This window comes from Tripterygium wilfordii, chromosome 14, assembly GCF_013401445.1.
Source record: "Tripterygium wilfordii isolate XIE 37 chromosome 14, ASM1340144v1, whole genome shotgun sequence".
NCBI classification, from domain to species: Eukaryota; Viridiplantae; Streptophyta; class Magnoliopsida; order Celastrales; family Celastraceae; genus Tripterygium; species Tripterygium wilfordii.
Genome location: NC_052245.1, coordinates 10,515,782 through 10,537,711, shown reverse-complemented (window position 1 = coordinate 10,537,711; position 21,930 = coordinate 10,515,782). Strand labels below are relative to the sequence as shown.

At 36.7% G+C, this 21,930-nt stretch overlaps 3 protein-coding genes across 7 annotated transcripts; 2 read left to right on the top strand and 1 right to left on the bottom strand.

Annotated features, from left to right (window-relative positions):
* The first annotated feature begins 627 nt into the window (after nt 1–627).
* LOC120014551 (tuberculostearic acid methyltransferase UfaA1-like) lies at nt 628–15,651 on the top strand. Of its 5 annotated transcripts, XM_038866534.1 has the most exons (25): nt 628–741; nt 826–1,023; nt 2,207–2,424; nt 3,021–3,126; nt 3,248–3,349; nt 3,659–3,718; nt 3,832–3,910; nt 4,997–5,141; nt 5,575–5,698; nt 6,696–6,876; nt 7,282–7,310; nt 7,477–7,625; nt 8,415–8,517; nt 8,697–8,792; nt 8,878–8,933; nt 9,026–9,149; nt 10,296–10,358; nt 10,475–10,534; nt 10,627–10,788; nt 11,026–11,099; nt 11,173–11,266; nt 11,392–11,528; nt 11,629–11,709; nt 12,689–12,794; nt 13,590–15,651. In XM_038866534.1, the coding sequence occupies exons 2-25, from the start codon at nt 841–843 to the stop codon at nt 13,659–13,661; spliced, it is 2,604 nt and encodes an 867-aa protein (XP_038722462.1). In that variant the 5' UTR covers nt 628–741; nt 826–840; the 3' UTR covers nt 13,662–15,651. The 5 variants fall into 5 exon arrangements, with proteins under 5 accessions (XP_038722462.1, XP_038722458.1, XP_038722459.1 ...); XM_038866530.1 differs by lacking the exons at nt 628–741; nt 826–1,023; nt 2,207–2,424; ... (1 more) ...; nt 3,248–3,349; nt 13,590–15,651 and adding an exon at nt 12,854–12,939 and having other exon boundaries at nt 3,667–3,718; nt 12,689–12,795; XM_038866531.1 differs by lacking the exons at nt 628–741; nt 826–1,023; nt 2,207–2,424; ... (2 more) ...; nt 3,659–3,718; nt 3,832–3,910 and having other exon boundaries at nt 5,003–5,141; nt 5,625–5,698.
* On the bottom strand, nt 15,430–18,729 carry LOC120014553 (heterogeneous nuclear ribonucleoprotein 1). Its single transcript, XM_038866535.1, has 2 exons — nt 18,392–18,729; nt 15,430–16,862 (listed from the first exon to the last, which is right to left on the bottom strand). The coding sequence occupies exons 1-2, from the start codon at nt 18,611–18,613 to the stop codon at nt 15,729–15,731; spliced, it is 1,356 nt and encodes a 451-aa protein (XP_038722463.1). The 5' UTR covers nt 18,614–18,729; the 3' UTR covers nt 15,430–15,728.
* Nucleotides 18,730–20,114: 1,385 nt separating this feature from the next.
* LOC120014592 (myb-like protein V) lies at nt 20,115–21,746 on the top strand. Its single transcript, XM_038866582.1, has 3 exons — nt 20,115–20,457; nt 20,549–20,637; nt 20,735–21,746. Exons 1-3 carry the CDS (start codon nt 20,374–20,376, stop codon nt 21,450–21,452), a joined length of 891 nt encoding a protein of 296 aa, XP_038722510.1. The 5' UTR covers nt 20,115–20,373; the 3' UTR covers nt 21,453–21,746.
* Nucleotides 21,747–21,930: the final 184 nt, after the last annotated feature.

Here is a 21,930-nt window from a genome sequence, read left to right as displayed (position 1 = left end):
TCGATTGCTTATTTCGTATTTTAGTTGAACCGTGCACATTTAATGATCGGTTCATCGATTTTATGGTTCAACCAAGCTGCACGACACGATTTTTTGCAATGAATTAAAGGTGTTGTTTGGGAATACTGTGAGGTGTTGTGCGATACGGTGTGGTGTTGTGACGTGAGTTGGAACGCGAAAAACAGTTTGACGCATCACTTTTAAAACTGTGGTGCGGTGCGATGAGGTGCGTTTGGCGTATCTAAATTACGGTTATATTGGATGATTATTAATATTAATATAAAATCACTTAAGGTTTACATTGTACATTAATATAAAATAAAATAATTGACCTAATTTGATTACGTAGGACAATTCAACATATATTGTATACGTTTGGGAGTGTTGTGAGGTAAAAAACTGTGGTGCTGTGAGGTGAGTTGGAACGCAAAAGCTATTTGGCGTGTCACAAAAAACTGTGGTGCGGTGAGTTGTGTTGCAACTGAACACAGTTGTAACACACTGCCAAACTCATACAAAGACTTTTCCAGTTTTCCTGTAGAAGACAATAAATAAAAGCTTTATTTTATTTTATTTTATTTATTGATATTCGAGTATATATGTCCACATGAGGGGAATGACATCAATGCAATATCCGAGACCATACGTGAACTTATCTCGCAGTTCAAAGAGGACGCGCTCTCCGCATTTGGATCTGCAGCAACTTTGAAGTTTGAAGTTTGAATCTCTCTCTTTCTCCCGGTAGCTTCCGAAACACAAACTCCCTCTCCAAAGCCCTTAGGTTTGTTAGGATTCATTCAATTATTCATTCATTCCATTTTGCAGAGAAGAACGAAAAGAATGTCGAGAATGAGAGTGGCTGTGATTGGTGGTGGTATCAGCGGACTGGTATCGGCGTACGTGCTGGCGAAAGCCGGAGCCCAGGTGGTTCTGTACGAGAGGGAGGACTACTTAGGCGGCCATGCCAAGACTGTCAACTTCGACGGCGTCGATTTGGACCTCGGTTTCATGGTCTTCAATCGCGTAAGTCTCTCTCTCTCTCTCTCTGACATTCTGAATATGATAATATTTGTATGTACTGCTGTGAATATTCCATACTCCAAAACAGTTGGTAAAATGGATCGTTTTACAACTCACACTTGTCAGTCAGTCCAAAATATTTATGATTTCTCAAAAAAAAAAAAAAAGGAGTCCGAAACTACAGCAGAGCAGAGCCCACGGACTCCGAGAAACTGGGTCTTGTAACATTAAAGATGTTGCTATAAGACAGGAAAAAAGTTAATAATTATTGCTGAACTGTGTGTGTTCTTAGTTCTTACTAAAAAAAAATTGTGAAAGCAGTGTGGCATGTGGGGTGGGCCTCGGAATCTAATCAATCTATGGTCCTATGTGGGGGGTTGAGTGGATGATAAACGAATGGCCATATTTGAACTTACCAAAAAAAAGAAAAGAATGGCCGAATTGGCGTACTATTTCTCAAGAATAACGTTAATAGGGAAATGTTGCCTCAAAATGCAAACAAAATGCTTCACTTTTGTAGCATTTAGAACAGTCAAAAAATGCTGCAGAAATTGTCTGGGTAAAATATACATTCAGTCATCAGTGTTTGCATTGCATTTTTGATAATGCCAGTACCGTGTGGACCCCATTTATTTATGTTTATACTGGGGAGATAAATAATCCTGCGATGTTTCATCAAATGACTCAACAGTTCCCCCCCTCTCCTCTTAGTTTTTTCTGCTGCTAGGATTGCATGAATTTTGTCATAAAATTTTAATCATTCTAGACGACTTTTTTTTTTTTTGCAAAATTCTAGAAAATTTTTTGGGTTTTATTTTCTTTAATATTTCACACTCTCTTGAAATTATGGACTCTTTTCAAACTTCATTTTTTGGGATTTTTTTTTTCTTTTCAACTAGTTATACGAGTTATAACTTATAATTGCTGCATGTAATGGAATGCACGAAAACTGTTTGTATTTATGTGTGAGAGACTGATAGATATTGTCCCATATCACGAAAGCAAGAACCGCTGGAGCTTACTTTTATAGGAAATCACAAGTTAGAGAAGTATGCCCAAACATGTTAATACCACTTCCAATTCGGGTGCAGTAACGGCACTACATATATTTTGTCAATGTGGATTTAATGCCAATTTGTATTGATAAATATTTTTTTTTTGCCTGATTGTGATTGGTCAATGACAGGTAACGTATCCTAATATGTTGGAGTTCTTTGAGAATCTTGGAGTTGATATGGAGCTATCTGATATGTCATTCTCAGTAAGCTTGGACAAAGGCAATGGGTGTGAATGGGGTAGTCTAAATGGCTTATCAGGTTTGTTTGCACAGAAGAAGAACATTTTGAATCCATACTTTTGGCAAATGATTCGAGAAATTATCAAGTTCAAGGCCGATGTCCTCAGGCAAGCCTATCTCTTGACTGATTTATTCGATTTTTAGTTGAAAATAAACAATGTGGTATCGTTTGCTATATCTTTTTGGGATACCGCTCGTCAGAGTTTTTAAAGATGGCGTTGATGTCTAAATAAAGCAACATACTATCACATTGATGCCATGGGGCATTCCCACATGAGGCATTGGAAGCTGCCAATGTCACATTTCATATCTGCAAATATTGCTTTGATCAAGCTAATAGATTTGTTTGAAGAATCGAAAGATATTGAATATATTTGAGGAATGATTTAATTAAGAATAAATCTGTTAGTATAGTATAGTATAGATAGTTCCTGTCTCAGGTGTTCTAGTCAGAATATTGGTCTACGTCTTCCGAAAAATATTCTATGGAATAGAAAAATTGCTGGCGACATGTCCTTGTTCGCATCTGTTTTGGACTTTTGGCTGCCTTTTATTCTCTTCAAACAATGTTTATGTTTTGGCTGGAAATGGGTCAGCTTTCTTTTTACTTGCACAAGCTTTATACGGTGTGACTTTGCTATAATAATTTTTAATTCACTTGTCTTGTATATCTTTACCATGGTTAATTTCCTTTCCTGTGCAGTTATCTTGACGACCTTGAGAACAACCCAGACATTGATCGCAATGAAACTTTGGAACAGTTTATTAAGTCACACGGTTACTCTGAATTATTTCAAAAGGCTTATCTTGTGAGCATTTCCGAAGACTGAACTCTTAATTTCATTCACATCCTTGAACTTGTTAACTCAAGCGTACTCATTGCCCCGTTTCCTGCTTAGTGGCAATAATAATGTTCTTCTATGTCCACAGATACCAATATGTGGTTCAATTTGGTCCTGTCATTCAGAAGGAGTCATGCGCTTTTCAGCTTACTCAGTTCTTTCTTTTTGCCGCAATCATCATGTTTTACTGGTAAATAATGGTGTTTGTTTTTTTTTTTTCTTGTTGTTTGGAGTGGGGATCAGTGATATGAGATTTACCTTTTATTTTGTAGCATAAGGTCTAGTAACCTTCTGATGAACATGATAATTTTTGCATATTTCATCTAAAAGATAGATGGTATGTGTGCATTTAAGATCATGCATATACATGCAACTATTTCATTTTCTGGTATACAACCTTCATTGTTGTACTTTAATGTCGTGTAAAGCTTTGAATTTTGTCAAATGCTAGAAAATTTTGTGTGCAATGACTTATTTTTCCTTTTGGTCTTTGCTTCAGCTCTTTGGTCGCCCACAATGGCTTACTGTCAGATGGCGTTCACATAGTTATGTCAACAAGGTACATGTCAGTTAGTGCCTTTCTCTTACATTGTATTCTTTTCATAAACATTCAACCTAATGGTTCAGATTTAAGATTTAAAGTGAACTTTATTGGCCATGAAAAAAGTCCAGGTTAGAGAACAGCTCGAGAGTTGGGGTTGCTGGATAAGAACTGGTTCTGAGGTACAATCTATTTCTACAACAGTTGAGGGTAAGCAAAGAAATCTTTATCGTATTCTTTATCAACTTTTTAAATACAATGCAAAACTTTGTGGACAATTTTTTTGCAACATTGAAGACAATTTCACAGGCGAATATGTGACATAGTGATAGAGTTGCAATGGTGCAACCTAGAGGTCAATGGTTCAATTGTTGGAAACAGCCTCCTCACATCTTATGTGGGGGCAAGGTCGGATTAAAAACGAATCATGAAAATGAGAGTATTGATATATTTTTTATCAGTACACATAATGAGCTTAGAAAAAGAAAACTCATTTAAATAACTCAAAAAACTAAAAAAGTACTTTCTTTTTCGAGAGGGGTTTTTGTTGACTGATGCTGCTGGCCAAAACAAATGAATTTATAACATAAGAATGTATTGTTCAAGAAACCACAGTCCTTTTAGCTTTTTTTGTGTCCAGTAAAGTGCATCCTGCCTGTCCCCGACCTACCGTGGGAACCTTGTGTACGGGAGTTGTTTACCTTTTTTTATCGAAGACAATTTCAACATAGGGATTGTTTGGCATGGCTTCTAAAACGAGCTGTTAAATAAAATTGACTCAATGTTTCTCATACAAAGATACAAATGGCTTTGTTACAAAATATTTTAACAGCTAGAAAATTATTTAGAAATGAAGCCTAAGACTCTTAAGAGATGATGTGCCTTTTAGTTTTACAAAAACACCAGTAGATGCTTTGACATTATAGAAATGCTCTTAGATAGTCACACTCTGCTGCCAGGCAGGTAATCATACTTCATGCAAATGTGATCAAGGATTTTATTGTTTTCAAAGTTAAGCTTCTCATAATTCTATTTATAGAGTGCATAATTGGATATTGAATTTTGATCTTATAGGAAGCTACCTATGTGCAGTAGTTGGTACCCAACCGTTTGAAAGCTCTTTGAAACATGAAAAAACTCAGTTAAAAAGGAAAGGCCAAAGGACAAACAAAGAGAAAAACATTAATGGAGCCTTATTACAATCTGAAACCTGCAAATCGATGATGGACCATTACGTGATTCTTTTTGATCAATTTTCATGTAATTCTGATAGTAATGTAATAAAAAATTCAGCAGGTTGCACAGTACTTTGTGATGGTTCGCAAGAAATATATAGTGGATGCATAATGGCTGTTCATGCCCCCGATGCTTTGAAAATATTAGGAAAGCAAGCAACATTTGAAGAGACGAGAGTACTTGGTGCTTTTCAATATGAATCTAGGTACTTTTCTCATTATTTAATGCACTAATCTAATTATTTATGGATATAGCTTCTTATTTTGATTCCGGCTATTAAACTCTGAGTAGTCGATATTAATACATAGAAATTGACTGTTACCCAACACTTGGTAGAATTTCAATTGATTTTCAACTTAAAAACTTCTAATGTTTCACATATATAACCATCATGTTTTGTTGGAATAATTAATTCCAAACAGTTTGTGTTGTAAGATGTTCTGGGAGGTTGCTTGTACTCGTTGGAATGACCCCTGGGAAAGTCATAGATGTCAAAAGAACAATATGAACAAGTACTTTTGATTATGCCCCAAGACCCCTTTTTCTTGAAAATCTTAAAGAGTCAGCTGCTGACTACTGTGAAAAGTGAACTTACTTTACTCACAATGAAAAATCATTTTCTAACTTTCTATTGGCAGTGATATTTTCCTTCACCGTGACAAAACTTTTATGCCCCAAAATCACGCAGCATGGAGTGCGTGGAATTTTCTGGGGAGTACAGGCAATAAAGTTTGCCTGACATACTGGCTTAATTTGCTTCAGGTACATAGCTCATTCTCTTGATGTAAAACAAAATTTAAATTTTCTGTTTTAGAATCCAAATGATATTAGAATATGTGGGTGATTATCACATAATTTTCACTAACGATTTAAGAAAGAGGAAAGTTGTCAGGGTTGTTCACTTCAATTATTTTTGGAATTAAGGCTTTGATTGCTTGCTTGTTTGAATTTGTCCACTTGAATGCACGGGATTCACAATTTTAAACATGCTTTCTGTTGGGTATATAATTAACTAACATCGTCGGAGACAATGATAGTCAAACACATTTGGGAATCATCATATAACTACTGAGAACTTCATATTAAAATTGCCATAGAATCATATAGACATGTATGGATTTTCGATGCGCAATAAACGATTTTGTTGAAATTCAAAGTGCGTGCTCATCTAACAATAAAATCCATATCCTATTTTGTTTAGCGAAAAGTAACCGGACAATGGGCTAGTGGTAATTGTTATACTCTGCTGTTGGTGTGATATAAAAAAATAGAGAAATTTCATATGATACAAGGGATGTAAATATTCCGGATGTACATTACATGGCTATATGTGCGAATATAGATAGAATCTGTATTCAAATAATCACAAATCTTGCTGTATAGTAGCACATTTTGGAGAACTTATCAGATATGTTCTTCTTTTTTGCAATAATCAACATAGCACTGGAATGGAAATGCCGCACCATGTGCAGGGATGGTCTATTTACTCAAATATATAGATTTATGTCAGGCCTGAGATACATATTTTATGAACTGTCTACCTGATAAATATTGATACAGAGTTACAAACTAACGAGGGCAACTAAAAATAAAACAACAAACAAATTAAACTACCATCGTAAAAGGCAGAATGGTATGTTGACTGTTGTGCACACCATGAAGAAAGATATACTTATTTTAAGCTACTGTCCTATTATCAAAAGCTGCTCTTAATATTTTTTTCTTCTTCTGCAATTGTATGGACTATGGAGCCTTGCAGAATATTGAAGAAACAAGTCTACCTTACCTTGTGACGCTCAATCCAGGTCAGATACCTAAGCATACCTTACTTAAGTGGTCAACCAGCCATCCAGTCCCATCTGTTGCTGCATCAAAAGCTTCACTTGAGCTTGATCATATTCAAGGGAAGAGAGGGATTTGGTTTTGTGGAGCATACCAGGGTGAGCCTAAGCACTAACTTGTTTATGAACCACCTGAATTTGCATTTAGTATCTTTGATTGTGATGCTTCAATTGTGATGTAAAGCATACATGTCTATGATCTCAGTATCATGGCTACAGCTGTACTGCATTTAAGTGAAAATGGCATTAATTTTGGCCCGCTTTGCTTTTAATATAATTTGCAACCGGAATTTTTGTATTTTAGTTTGAAGTAAACAAAGCATCTTCCAGCTATGTTTTGATTACTGGGACCATGAATCCCATTGGCTTCAACTCTGTAGCTTTTGCTTAATATTTACATGATTTATCATTGCTATAATGACATAGTTTTTGTCGCTCAAACTTGTTTGATTTATTATGGTTAGCATCATCTTCACAGTTTTGACAATCAGAGCTACTTTTCAGGTTATGGCTTCCATGAAGATGGATTAAAGGTAGCCAAATGCTTCATGAATCTGCACTTTTTGTGGTAGTGATTCTAGTTCTAAGATGAAAAAGGATTAGGTCTTTATCGTACTCATTTCTTTTTAACTCATTATTCTTTCCTATAATAAATCAAACTTGATATATTGCTTATTAGTGAGGAATGCGTTTTTGCAGTCTGGAATGGTTGCTGCACATGATGTGCTTGGAAAAAGTTATGTTGTTCTTAGTAACCCAAAACACATGGTACCTTCTGTGATGGAAACAGCGGCACGCATTTTCGTTACTAGATTTCTTGATCGTTATATCGTCAATGGCTCTTTGATGTAAGTTCATTTGTAATTTTCATTTCTAAACTAAAGAATACTACACAATGTCAAGCAGTTTTCATAGAAAAAAAACATGCACATTCTTCTAGGTCCATGTAGTCTTAAATGCTAAGCAATGAGGGTTATACAATAGGTGACTCACATCATTCAGCTTAAAAAATAATAGAGGTAAAAGTTTATTTCCTTAGATGTTTGATTTATGTCACTCAGTTTTTTACGTGATAAGGTAAATTATTTACTCTTGTACACTACTTCAATGAAGTTCCCGTTATTTCTTTTTTACTTTTGACATCTTTTGATTTAATACCATTATGGGTTTTGCATTCATTAAGTATTGAATCATCATCCCTTTTCTTAGTTTTTTTATTTTTTTTTATTTTTTTATCTACAGTATCTATATTGTAGAGCTTCTTGTCTTTTGGCAGCCTGGACTTTGAATTCATCTTTATTTTCAGATAGCTATTCAGCTTTTCATTGCACTTGAACTGAGACTACATTGACATTTTATCTTGTCCTTACTAAGCATGACCATTGCCTTCCTAGAATTTTATACATTCTTTCTCTAAAAATTCACTCTTGTCCATCATGCATTAGGACTTTTTATTGCTTTGTTCGTAGAAGTGGGGCATTCTGTACTTGCTCCAGACATTTTTTCATGAACCTTTTGGCCTTTCTAATAAAATACTTCTCAATTCTAAATCTCTATACATTTGCAGCGTTCTTTGTAAAAAAATTTAAATTCTTAATAATGTAGGATATATTGAATTGTGCCATGTGTTATTACAGTATGTTGGAGGAAGGAGGTACAATTTTCACCTTTGATGGAACAGGAAAAAGATGTTCTTTGAAAACTGTACTGAGAGTTCACAGTCCCCAATTTTATTGGAAGGTATTTGCTCCTTTTCTGGTCTTCTTTTATTGGGGATAGCCTTCCATGAGGTTTTGATATAATTAAAAGAAAATTTCTCAAATTCAAAGAACTGGCCTAACAACATATTATTAAAGCATGAATGATGTCCCCGCAACCTACTCTTACCATTGCTGATAAACACTAGAAAATTTTGTCAGGTTATAACACAGGCTGATTTAGGCCTTGCAGATGCATATATAAATGGAGATTTTTCTTTCATAGATAAAGATGAAGGTATTTTGAATTTTATTATGGTAAGATATTGTCTATCGTCCTACTCCAAACTCATTCTTGTAGCATCTATTCGCAATTAATTTTCCTTTGTAATATATTTTTCAGGTTCTCATTGCCAACAGAGATAATAATAAATCTGTCCCAAAATTGAATAAGAAAAGGCATTTTCTGATCATTGAACTCCTCCAGTGAATTTTCCTTAGACATTTTTTCGTAGAACATTGTGTTAAGTGTTCATCAGTTCTGGTTTTAGGGGATGGTGGACACCATTGCTACTCACAGCCGGAGTTGCATCAGCAAAATATTTCTTTCAGCATTTCTTGAGGCAAAATAGTCTTACACAAGCTCGTAGGAATATCTCCCGTCATTATGACCTGGTATGAGACTATGACACAATAATTCCTCTTTTTTTTTTAAATATCTTTTGAAAGGTGTAAGAAGGAAAAACTAATAAAAGCTAAATGTTTAAATTTTATGCATGCGCAAGCTTAAATATATACCATTTAAGGTGAAGTGTAGGTCAGTGGCATTATGAGCTTTCAGAACGAGGCGAACTCATGTGCTGACATATTTCAAAATTTGGTTACTGGAGATAAGCTTTTTATTTAAATATAAATAATTTTGGAGACCTTCATTGTGCTCAAGAAATGAAATTTTTTGTGAAAATTATTTGAGTATTTTGAATAGTTCTGGCGATGTAGACGTTGGTGCAGTCGTAAGGTTGTTGTATTGGTATATAGAGCCTCTATACTGCAAGAGTAAGGCAATAAGGCTGTGTTTCTACTAATATTTGTCATGCACCAAATTATGAGATATATTTCAGATATGGATGCAGGATGCATGAACTGAGTTTATTACATGTATGTGCCTGCATAAGTTTGAACGTTTATATAGATATATATATATATATATATATATATATATATATATATATATATAAGTTTGTACATTTCAATTTAGGTAATTTTGTCCAATTTACCATGTGGCTGGGTTCGCATGTAAGCAACTGCTGTGGCACTTGGTGGCCGTAGACAAAGACACTGCCAGAGAACTCAGAAACCCACTCTTTTAAATACACCAGAGAGATGAAAAAGAGACTGACAGGTTCATTCTAGAAGTTGTTACCAAATACCTTCACGTCGTTCATTTCTTCTCAGATCTTAAATGATATAAGAAGAGATGTACAAATGTTGACACCAATCAGCCAGCTAGGATTATTATGTCCAATACCATTTCAAGTTGGTGAGAAATCGAGAGAAGAGAGTATAGAAAGAAGAGATTAGGGTTCTGTGAAGAACCTTTGTAAGTTAAGAGTGTTCATGGGAACATAAGACAGATATGCCCATCCAGGGCAGACATAACTACAGACTAACAGACGTTAGAACATAAGATTACCACCCTACCACTGTAAAGAAAAACTGAAACACTAGTTGAAGTGAAGATGTCAAGTCTTCGTTGGGAGGTGAAGACTTCTGTAATTATCTTTCTTGTGAATTATATCTCTGCTTTGTATTGTGTTTCAGAGTAATGAACTTTTTGCGCTGTTCTTGGATGAAACAATGACTTACTCATGTGCGTTGTTTAAGGTCAGTAAACCAACCTTTTGATGGTTTTACTTTAATTTGCTGGATATGAGAAGTAATTGTATTCTACAGTATTCATGGATATAACTTATGTTCATATGTGTGTCAAATTATTCCAGTCAGAAGAAGAAGACTTGAAAAGTGCTCAGATGAGGAAAATTTCACGTCTGATTGAAAAAGTGAGTACATCTTGGATTATTGTATCAATTTTCATAAATTATTTTCATCTTCTTGTTGTTGGACTTATTTGTAACCCTTTAACCTATGTCAGGCAAGAGTAGATAAGAATCATGAAATTCTCGAGATTGGTTGTGGCTGGGGAAGCTTGGCTATTGAAGTTGTCAAACAAACTGGATGCAAGTACACTGGCATTACTCTATCTGAGGAGCAACTGAAATTTGCAAAAAAGAGAGTGAGTGAAGCTGGCCTTCAGGTAATAACCTGAGAACCATTTGTCTTTTCATAGGCCAAATTTGAATTATCCCTCGTCTTATAGAAGTTGCCCATCCCTTGCAGTAAGTTACTGTAAGCTTGTCAAAACTTACCACAACTGTCTGAATTGCAATGAAATAAATTCTCTCTGCATTCTGTATAAGAACAGATACTAAACTGTGTATATCTATTTTCCTAATTCCTGACACTTCATCCTTTAACTGGATCTTAATAACAGGACCGCATCAGATTTCTTCTTTGTGACTACCGCCAATTGCCTAAAACGTACAAATATGACAGGATCATATCTTGGTGAGTTCTTTGACCACCTGTTCTGCATGTTTCTGTCGTGAGAAAAGTTATCATAATAAATGGCCTTTTCCAGTGAGATGATTGAGGCAGTTGGCCACGAATACATGAAGGAGTTCTTTGGCTGTTGCGAATCTGTGTTAGCAGAAGATGGGCTTCTTGTTCTACAGGTAACACGAAAAAGGGACAAGATAAAGGGATTTTGTTATATGCATATGATGTTATCATCTACTTAATACAGGTTCATGTTTTTTTCGTCCCGTTGAATACCTTGCTAATGGCTGCTTTTCCTTAGTTCATATCAATCCCGGATGAGCGCTATGATGAGTACAGGCTAAGTTCCGATTTTATCAAAGAATATATTTTCCCTGGTGGATGCTTGCCTTCGTTAAGTAGTTTGACATCAGCCATGGCGGCTGCATCCAGACTTTGGTATAAGCTATTGCCATGGGCAAATCCTCATAGCTGATTGTTTTCTTTTCTTTTCTTCTGATTGATTTCAATTGATTTCTTGAAACTTCTGTCGTCGCAGTGTGGAGCACCTGGAAAATATAGGAATCCATTACTACCAGACACTACGATGCTGGAGAAAAAATTTCTTAGAAAAGCAGAGGTAAATGATTTTTCAAATGTATTTTCTAAAATAAATATTGTTTTACAGTGCATCAGTAAATGCAGCAATTGATTTTGGGTATCATAAGAATGTCCAATGACACCGCCCATCTTAAATAGCTTGTTTGGGGTCCAAGACCTTGTCAAGGGTATTACAATCTAAAATATCATGATATCAGCTTGACAGCCTTGCAAGGAAAGATTTCAGCTAGTATTTAGAATTTAGATATCATTTACCGGGATTCTTTTTTATTACGTTCTGATAATATGCTTAATCTTAATCATCCTGAATCATGGCTGAGACTTCGCTTTACATTTCGATGGAGGGGGGGGGGGGGCTGCAAAGGGTTTTTTGAAGGATACACTTCATTTGGTTTGATCTTTCCAGATGGCTGAAAGGAAAACTTAACATTTCACGAAAGATGATACACTAAAATTTCTTGAAAGTTTTGGGGGAAAAAAGGGTAACAACTCTCGTTCACAAGACTCCCGGCTCCCGCAATGGGCAAGGTTGGAGACGGACAAAATGTACACAGACCTTACCTCACATAATATGTGGATATGTCCTATTTAATAATTAAAAGAATTGGAGATGTCCCCTATTGAATAATTATCACAAGTTTGCTACTGCTGGCATGTAATTTAGTGCTTTATAGAACTTCTTGCAAAATAAGCAATTGCCCATGAGACTTCAGCACTTATTCTTACAAATTCATGTCTCCTTAATTTATTTTCCAACAGTGCTTCCAGTCACATCTTTGATATGGACAATGATAAGTGCAAGCTGTATCTCCTTATCAATAACCTAGCATATTAGCCCACCATGCAGTTTTATATTGTGCTCTAAATTTTCTTGTCCTCTTACATTTTTTTTTTTTACTTGTAACAATCAGTAATGTTCTACAACTAAAGAAATTATGATACTAATACTTGGACCAAGTTCTTTCCTTTAATGCTGGTGCATTAACTTTTCTTCTCAGTGAAATTCTCTCCCTGGGATTCAATGAGAAGTTCATTAGGACATGGGAGTATTATTTTGACTATTGTGCAGCTGGTTTTAAAACACAGACACTTGGCAATTATCAGGTAAATAATCTCTAGACCATGCAACTGTTATTTACTTGTGCTCATTGTCTGAAGTTGATAGTTGGGTAGCATTTTGTCTAAAAGATTCCATTGCATAGCTGAATCATGTGAGAACTCATGCTTTCCTTAATTTGATTACAAAAATATAACAAAACTGATAATTAGCCGAACGCGTCAGTCGGATTCACGAAAGAGTCTTGAACTCTAAATTTACTTATTTATATGCTTAAGGGATTATAAAGGAGAACAAAAATGGGAAGGGGACTGAAAAAAGACATGGATATAAATGACATAGGCTCTCTATATAGGATTCGATGAGAGTGTCATTTGGGGCAAGATTGAATGGTGGTGAAAGAGCATTCTTTGATTTCTTATATAGGTTCATTTAGCTGGCCCTAAAGGCAATTGGGACAAAGGCTTTGATGATGATGATGATGATGATGAGATATATGCTCAAGTGCTAGTGGCTTATTAAAATAGACCAGAGACAGAGACGTCAAATTTCGAAAATTCTTTTAACCCCACTAAGATGAGGACACAAGCAAAAAATAGCAGCATAATTGGAAATCTAAATATTTGTGGAATAGTTGCGGAATAGTTGCTATCTGAAACTGCAAAGTTATTGCTGATACCAACCCTATATGTATCTTAGTAACTGTATATATTAGCAAAAATTGTTGCTTATTCGAATACATGCTGCTTGTTCTCAATTTTATTTGTTTAGACATGATGCCTATGGCATAAAACTACTCATTCATATAACTGAAGTTTATCTGGGTTCCCTCTCTCCTGTAGGTCGTATTCTCGCGTCCAGGAAATGTGTCTACGTTCAGCAATCCATACAAGGCCTTTATTTCAGAGTACTGAGATACATACATACATACATACATATATGTATGTATATTCACGGTCATTGAAAGAACGCCAATTCTTTCAAGCCATTTTAAGTACGGAATTACTACACATTCATAAAATAAGCATCCATAAACTTACATAAACATGTGGCAAGCGTATGCGACTTATTTAATAAAATTTGTTTGTATTTTTTAATCTATGTGATATGCATTTTTTGCTTGCCACATAGATTATGTAAGTTTATGGATGAGAAAATTATGGACATATATCATTTTGGTTTTAAGTAGTTGATTCTTTCCGATTCTTGATGCTAGACGTTATTTGAAAGAACATTTTAAACTATGAATCTATCGCTGCTGAAAACTGGCGACTGGACCTGGGCATCTGGCCCTGTTTTCTAAAGTTCTTTTTATATGATTTATATGTCCATTGCCTAGCACTGCCAGTAGAGTTGTTTCATCCCACCTTACCGGGAAAATATTGTGCGTGGGAGTCGACTTTTTATGTTTAAGATTCAAAGAGAGAGACTAGCAATCTTTTGTTGGAAGATAAATTTGTTGACGGTTAATGCTGGATGCAATCCAAGTTATCAATCAATGCCGTCGACCGCAAACCGGTGTCTTACTTAGAATACAGACTTGTAATTTTCATGGAACCCTAGCATTGTTCAAATATTTGACTACCAAAGATCAACATTTCACTTGAGATACAGAAAGATCACACTAGGCATACATATAGATATAGACTTCAATTCAATCATCAACCATCACACTTGAAACATTCGTCTTTCGCATTCAACACAATGATAGAAGAAGAAGCAGTATGTTGCTCAGGCCTTCTCCAATTGGCCTGATAACACATGCAAAACAATGCACACTTTTTTACTAACTATTGCACCCTCTTCGAAAGGAACAACTAATTAGAGCAATGAAAGTTCCAGCCTAATGAAAAAAAATCTGAGGGAAGATTAAAATAGGGCCTCATAAATCCGTGGGGAAAAGCTGCATTAATTATGAGTCACAACTGATATTTGAATGAAGAATGCAAGAGAGAGACCATTAACCCAAATTTAAAAAGACTTCCCATAAACGCCTTCCATAAGATATAAACATGAATAAACTCTAGCCCTAAATATCTACGAAAACCTCACAGCCAATTCTAGCATCCAAAACATCTAGAATCATCATCTACTGCAATGAATCATGCCTAAACAGATGGGTTACAGTATCTTAACGAGGTACCAACTCACTACTTCACATTCTGCAGGCCAACAACAGCTTACCACAAGTCATGATCGGCATTGCCGAGCTAAAACCGACCTCTCATGTCTGTTGATTTAAAATTCAGCTGAACAAACTCTTCCACCGCCATTTGATGTTGAACACCACACACTGAAACTCAGGTTCAGCAATTAGTGGTCGGTTGACTCCACCTCAGAACTTGAGTGACTCTCCTGTACAAGACAAGGGCAAAATACAGGAGAAATGATTATGCCATCCGGAAAGAGTCAACTACCACTACGTGTACCGCTACCATTATGAATACCGCTACCATTACGACGTTTTCAACCCAAATGACTCATTCATAACTCCACTGCTATCATAAAAATACCTTACCAGAAAAAGTCTTCTACTTGTCATATGATAAATCTACCGATAGAATTGTTCAATCTATCTCCCTTAGCATCACCCTATTTTAAAAAGGTAAAATGAAAACAAACAAACTAATAACAAAATAATTAATTGCAATCAAACCAACATTATATAAACAACTACGGCAATAAAATAAAAGCTCATAAGATCTAGTAGACAATTATAAGCACGCCAAATTTAGAACTACACTCAAGCATTAAATGTGGGCACCTAGTACGCCTTGCAATTACTACTTATTATAAACTATCAAAATAGATACTACAAAGTACTGGAATTCAAGCAATCCAACCAGACCCAAAGCATATTGAGAATCAACTTGAGCCGCTATCCTCGCCGCTGGAAATGAGAAACCATGAGCTTCCATTAATAAACAAGAGGGGTCAATGTAACAGAGACGAAGTTCCAGCTGGCCTCAAATTCTTGAAATTTACTGTTGTTGAGCTTGCCGAGACTGACCACCGCCATAGCCACTCCCATAACCAACTTGTGATGCATGGGGACCATTTGCTTGAGATGGATCAGATCTCCACCCAGAATTTCCATACCCTGAATTCCCATTGGCATCACCATAGCCACTGCCCATATAGGTGCCACCACTGCCTTGTAAATCAACCCCACCACCACTAGCATTGCTGTTTGGAGTACCCCCAGAACGCCCTCCAACAGCACCATATCCAGATGGATTCCCATAAGATCCATCACCTCCACCGTAACCACCATACCCATAACCTTGATTCCCATAACCCGTAGCTCCACTGGGAGATTGTCCAGCAGGTCCTGAACCAGGACCACCACTGCCAGCACCAGGAGCACCCCATGGAGTAGCACCCCCATAGCCCATAGCACCATAACCAGAGGGAGCCTGATTGCTCCACGAAGTTCTTGCAGCAGCAGCGGGAGCACTCCCATAACCAGCGCCTGCAATGTTTGGGTTACCATAGGCAGCTCCAGCAGGCCCACCAAATCCACTATTGGCACTACCATAACCACCATAGCCACCATAGCCAACACCATTATTGGCAGGACCATAGCCATAGCCAGGTGTAGTATACCCAGAAGAGCCATAAGATGGATAACCCCCTCCAGTACCCTGAGACTGCATGTACCTACTGGAGTCAATTCGACCATCATAACTACTAGTATTACCAGCAGAAGCACCATATCCCTGATAACCACCACCACCACCCATGGAACGGTTACCTCCACCAGGATTGGCATCTTTAGGAAGAGCCTTCTTAACTTCAACTTGCTTACCATTAAGATCATGAAAGGTCTTGTGTAAAACTCTGTCAACTGCATCTTCAGAATCAAAAGAAATGAATCCAAATCCACGAGGCCGTTGAGTATTCTGGTCATACATTATAACTACATCTGCTACAAGGCCATAGGCTTCAAAATACTGACGAAATCCGTCTTCTGTCAGAGTGGGAGGCAACCCTCCAACAAATATTTTCTTGGTCCTAACATTTCCAGTACCTCCGCTGTTTCTAGAAGGATTGAAATTTCCAGCTCTTCCAGAGGTTTGCTGCTCCTCTCTGGATAAGGCCCTCTTTGCCTCAACCTTTATTGAGGAAGACAAAAGAGAGAGTATATAAAGAGCATGTTGAAGCAAAATTTGAGATTAAATCATCCAAAAATGTCAATTGAAAGAAGTTCATACGCTTCGAACATTGGATAAGATTCAGGAATGAATGCCTATTAATATTTAAACATTGCAATGAATGGAAACATTACTCGGATTAATGGCCATAACACTTAACACAGGCATAAAAGTCTACCAATAAGCTCAAGAAACCAAATAAAGGTTTGTCCATGGAGGCCTACTAAGGAAAATAAACGCAGTTTGAAACCTCTTAATGAATTATAGGTGTCCACCATTTTCTGAAGGAACTACCCATTTACTGAAGAACATGAAAATCTGCATCAGAAGGTTCATTGTAAATCTCCTTTTCCCCTCATTGAAAAGGCTAGTTGTAAATCTCATGAAACACAGCAGGACAAGTGTATTACTATATTTTCAAAATATGCACCAATGAGACTAGAACACACTTGGAGACTCCAATTTAACATACATAAAAAGTACAAAATAGCATAACCTCAATATGCAACAATGGCCTGCATCACCAAAACTTTTCACTCAGAGACTCAATCTTGACATAACCATAAAAAATGCCAACTCACATGAACATTAATTATCGCTTCTACAATGATGTAAATCATGGTTAAAGTTACATCACTTAAATTATGGTTTAAGTTACATCACTTGCATACTAAAAAGTGCTACACATTTGGCCACTAAACACATCAGTTGCTAACCAGCAAACAAGGAGATACCATTAACTTAGTATCCATGCTTACTACTCCTACAGCTTAAGAAATGGTAAGTCAAACAAAGGAACATTGGAAGTTTTGTCTACACGCCTCTTTGTTTTCTAAGAGAGAACTCAGAAATTCATCTAAGATGCAATTTTTTTTGCGCAAATAACATCCAAACGAGTTCAAAATAAATTGAATGGAAAATGTATGCAATTGTAATTTTAAATTAGCCAAGAACAATTCGCACCTTCAACCTCAATCAAAATGCTTCAACCTCAATTACCAGCAGTATGTTCTTAGAAATCAAAACATGGATGAAAATTCAAACTAGTTAGAAACCCCTAAACAGAACATCTAGATTTTACTAATCAGAAAAATTGGAACAGATACCAAACAACACTAACAATGCAACAACAATTGTGCAAGCCATATGACAACCTAGAGAGTAAGAAGAAGTACCAACACAGAAGGCACATACAAGTAGTATAACCGAACACATTAGAAAATCAAAGGCTAATGCAACTCACAAAATAATTGCAACGCAACAAAACAATATAACAAATTCAAAAGTACAACAACGGAAGTCCGCAGACCATAAAGAAAATAGTTAACGCTAACATTAAAAAACATCTATGAAACAACCATGCTCAGAATCACAAATCTGACTCGTAAAAAAGCACAACTGGAATCACTAATGCCAAAAAAATAAAATAAAATGAAACCCTAGAACTGATTAGGTCAAAATACACCAGTACAAAATCGGGGGTCTCTCACCGTTCTACCATCGATGGTGTGCTTGTCCTGAAGAACCCCATCGAGGACAGCAGGATCAGCGAAGACAACAAATCCAAAGCCTCTAGGTCTTCCAGTGATCTTGTCTCGCATCACCACAGTCTGCAAAACATCTCCGTAAGGAGAGAAGTAGTCCTTGAGCTTATCCTCCGACGTTTCCCACGAAATCCCGCCAATGAAAAGCTTTCCCTGATCCGAATCCATCTCCACCTCCCCTCTCTGTGTGTGGGAGATTTGAGGGTTTGGGATTTGGCGTAAAAGGGGAAAAAAAAGGGTTTGTGGCCGACGAGAGAGAGAGTTTTATGGCTAAGCTGAGAGAGACGGAATATGTGTGCGGGTAGATATTAGGTTTTGACGGTGGAGATTATTTTGATTTGGATTGACGGTGGAGATTTCTTGTGGGTTCGCATATTCGCACATCTAGGTGAAGCGGGAGGGTTGTCGGCTACAATTGTTTTAGCATAACCTTATTTGCACCACACCGTTTACTAAGTACGCCTCAAAAACACTCTAAAAACATTGATATATAGACACTTTCTATCATTTCCTTCCTCATTCTATCATTCCTTCTCCCCCACCATCATCTCCTTCTCAACCCATCATCACCACGTCTCTGAACCTTCTCCTCACGCCATCATCTCATTCCCAACCCATCATAACCACGTCTCTAAACTTTCTCCTCACTCTAAATTCAGATCCGCCAAACTCTAGAATGTTCATCCTAGGCTGGTAAAGCTGAGGAAATCTTCGCATGCTAGGCTGAGAAATTCATCAGGTGAGACGGGGTCAGGTCTAAATCCATTTCGAGCAACAAATGGTTCTCTAAACAGCACTGGTAATGTTGAGAGGGGGGAGCATGGTGGTCTTGGTTTGAAGTTTTGCGATAATGGAGATGAAGTTTAGGTGCTAACCAGAGGGAGTTTGCATCAAGTTCAAATTCCTGGAAGATTGATTCCATTGAGTTCAAATTCCTCTCTAGGGTTTGATGAAGAAGATTGAGTTATTTTTTTTATTTTTCTTTAAGCTTAGTTGTTGGATCGAGATTATGGGGTGCAGTTTGTAAAATTCAAAAAAACACAAAATGGGGTGAACTCATAATTATTATATTTTTAATTTAGATTTGTTTAGAATGAAGTGTCCTTAGTAAATAATGGGATGCAAATAAAGTTATCTTGTTTTAGTTACAATTCACTCCAATTTTCATCATCTTTAATTATGGTTTTAAAATGTGTTATTAGAATATAATATATTTCAAAAAAAAATCATAAACCTGAAATCATAAACCCAAACACTAAATCAAAAACCTCTCTACTTTGATAGGGGAAACTCTTAACACCCCTATCTACATTACTTGCAATATCAATCACTATTATTGTAATATCAATTATTTCTGTTGTGTTCTAGCGACAAATATTAGATGCACAGTGATACGATTCCTAAATCTGATGGAGATCAATCTCTCTCGAAAGGGAAGGTAAGATTCTTGATCCCGAACTTCTTTTTTTTGTCTTTTCTTTTTTTTTTTGTTTAGTAATCTATTTGGATATATCTTGGTATAGTTTGGTTTAATCCGATGTTTATAAATCCTTAAACTACTTTTGTGGCGTTAGGTTGAACTTTATTATCTTGGAATGAAATGCGGGTCACAACTTTTTTATAAAAAAAATCCATAAAAAGTAAAACATCTCATTTTGTCTTTATTATTCTTCACCATTCACATGCGACGGCCGTTGTTCATGGTAAAGGAGCCGAAGCCGCCAGATAGACAAAGACCTTTTCGTGTCTTTGCTCTTTATTGAAGCCGTGCGATCTATCACTGCCACCATCATTAAACTCCAACGTTCCTATTTTCAAAAAAACCCGTTGGAGCCAAAACCATTTAAAATTCTCTCTCTCTTCTCTATTTGAACCATTTTTCAGATCGACCATGGAGAGAAGAACCTGAAAGCAGCATACGAGTTCAGATGGGTTGTTTTCTTGGCTGCTTCGGTTTTTCTGGCAAGAGAAAGCGCAGAAAACCAGCCAATAAAATCCAACCAGGGGACCAAGTAAGCCCATCTTTCAATACTGCATTTACAGGTTTTTTTCTTCTTCTCTGGATTAGATTAACATTTTCATTCTGTGTTGAATTCATTGCAGGGAATTGGTAGTTATGAACCTCTGGATTCCTATGTCCCCGTAAATCTTGACATCACAGGAAACCCCAGAAGCTCAGATTCTAAAATCAGGTCAGTAGATTATTTATGGTCTCAGATTTGCTTTAGTTTTCGTGTTGTGGGAGCTTTCTCTGGTGCTAAAGTGGGTTGAATATGGTTTGACTTGCAGTTGCCGACCAAAAGAGCGATCCTGCAACAAAATCAGAAAGAAGGTTAGCTTTAACTTGAATGTCCAAACTTATGAGCCAATTTGTAGTGATGAAGCCGCAACTGGTTTTGGGGAGACTGATGAGGAGGGGGGAAGGAAAGAAGAGACTGGTGAAGAAAATCTAATTGAATCAAAGATAAGATCTTATCCGTCCAATCATAGATATCGGAATTTCATTGACAGCTATGATGAGGAGGATGATATAGCATACCTCGACAATGAGAGTGAAGAAGACGACGACGATGACTGGTATTGTGATGCCAGTGATAAAGAATTGAACCAAGAAGAAGAGTTGCCTGGGAATGAAGCTTCTTTTAAATGGTTCACTGAGGACAAGAATGCTAATCTTAAGCCACTCTCTGCTTCAACTGACGAAGAGTTGAGAACGTTTGGAGCGGATGCTCGAGAGAGGAGCGAATATGCGCATTCGGTGCTGAAGCCGGTAGAAAATCTCACGCAGTGGAAAGCAATGAAAGCAAGTGCAGCACCACCAAAACACCAGAAGAAGGAAAATACTGCAGTAGAGCAAGCATCAATGAAACAGCTCAATTCCAACTCGAAGTCAAATTTGCAAGCATCATCTTTGAATTCAGAATCGAATTATACTCCGCTGAAGCCTCTGCTGCCAGAAATTAACGTTGCTGCCAGCCTCTCGAACTGGATAACTGCACCACAGTGAGTCCAAAACCAGATCTTTCAGAGAGATGCCACTGATGTTCATTCTGCTCTGCAAGATACACGCGTAGCGCCTGTAAACAGATCAGTCTACCTTTATACAACATCATCAAAAATAAGAAACACAAAGTTCTGATGCAGGGTTTGATATATACTCCAAAAAAGAAACAATGTTTTGCTTCTTCTGTTTAGTGTTCGTATCTCGGATTGTTTTGATTCTCTACCTACTCTTTTGAAAAGCATGATGTTTCTGTGTGAATTGTTTGCCTTACTACTATTTCTACTCTTCTTTTTTTCATTTTGTGAGAACTCTTGAGACTCTCAGTAAAATAACAATGATAATGGCTAGTTTCCAAACATAAAGAGTTACGAACACCCTCCATTATTATCAAGTATATCTACTACCACAATATATACTAGAATATATGTTATTGTTGAAATTATCGGTCAAACGGATCCTAGATTTCCACAATGCTGCCATC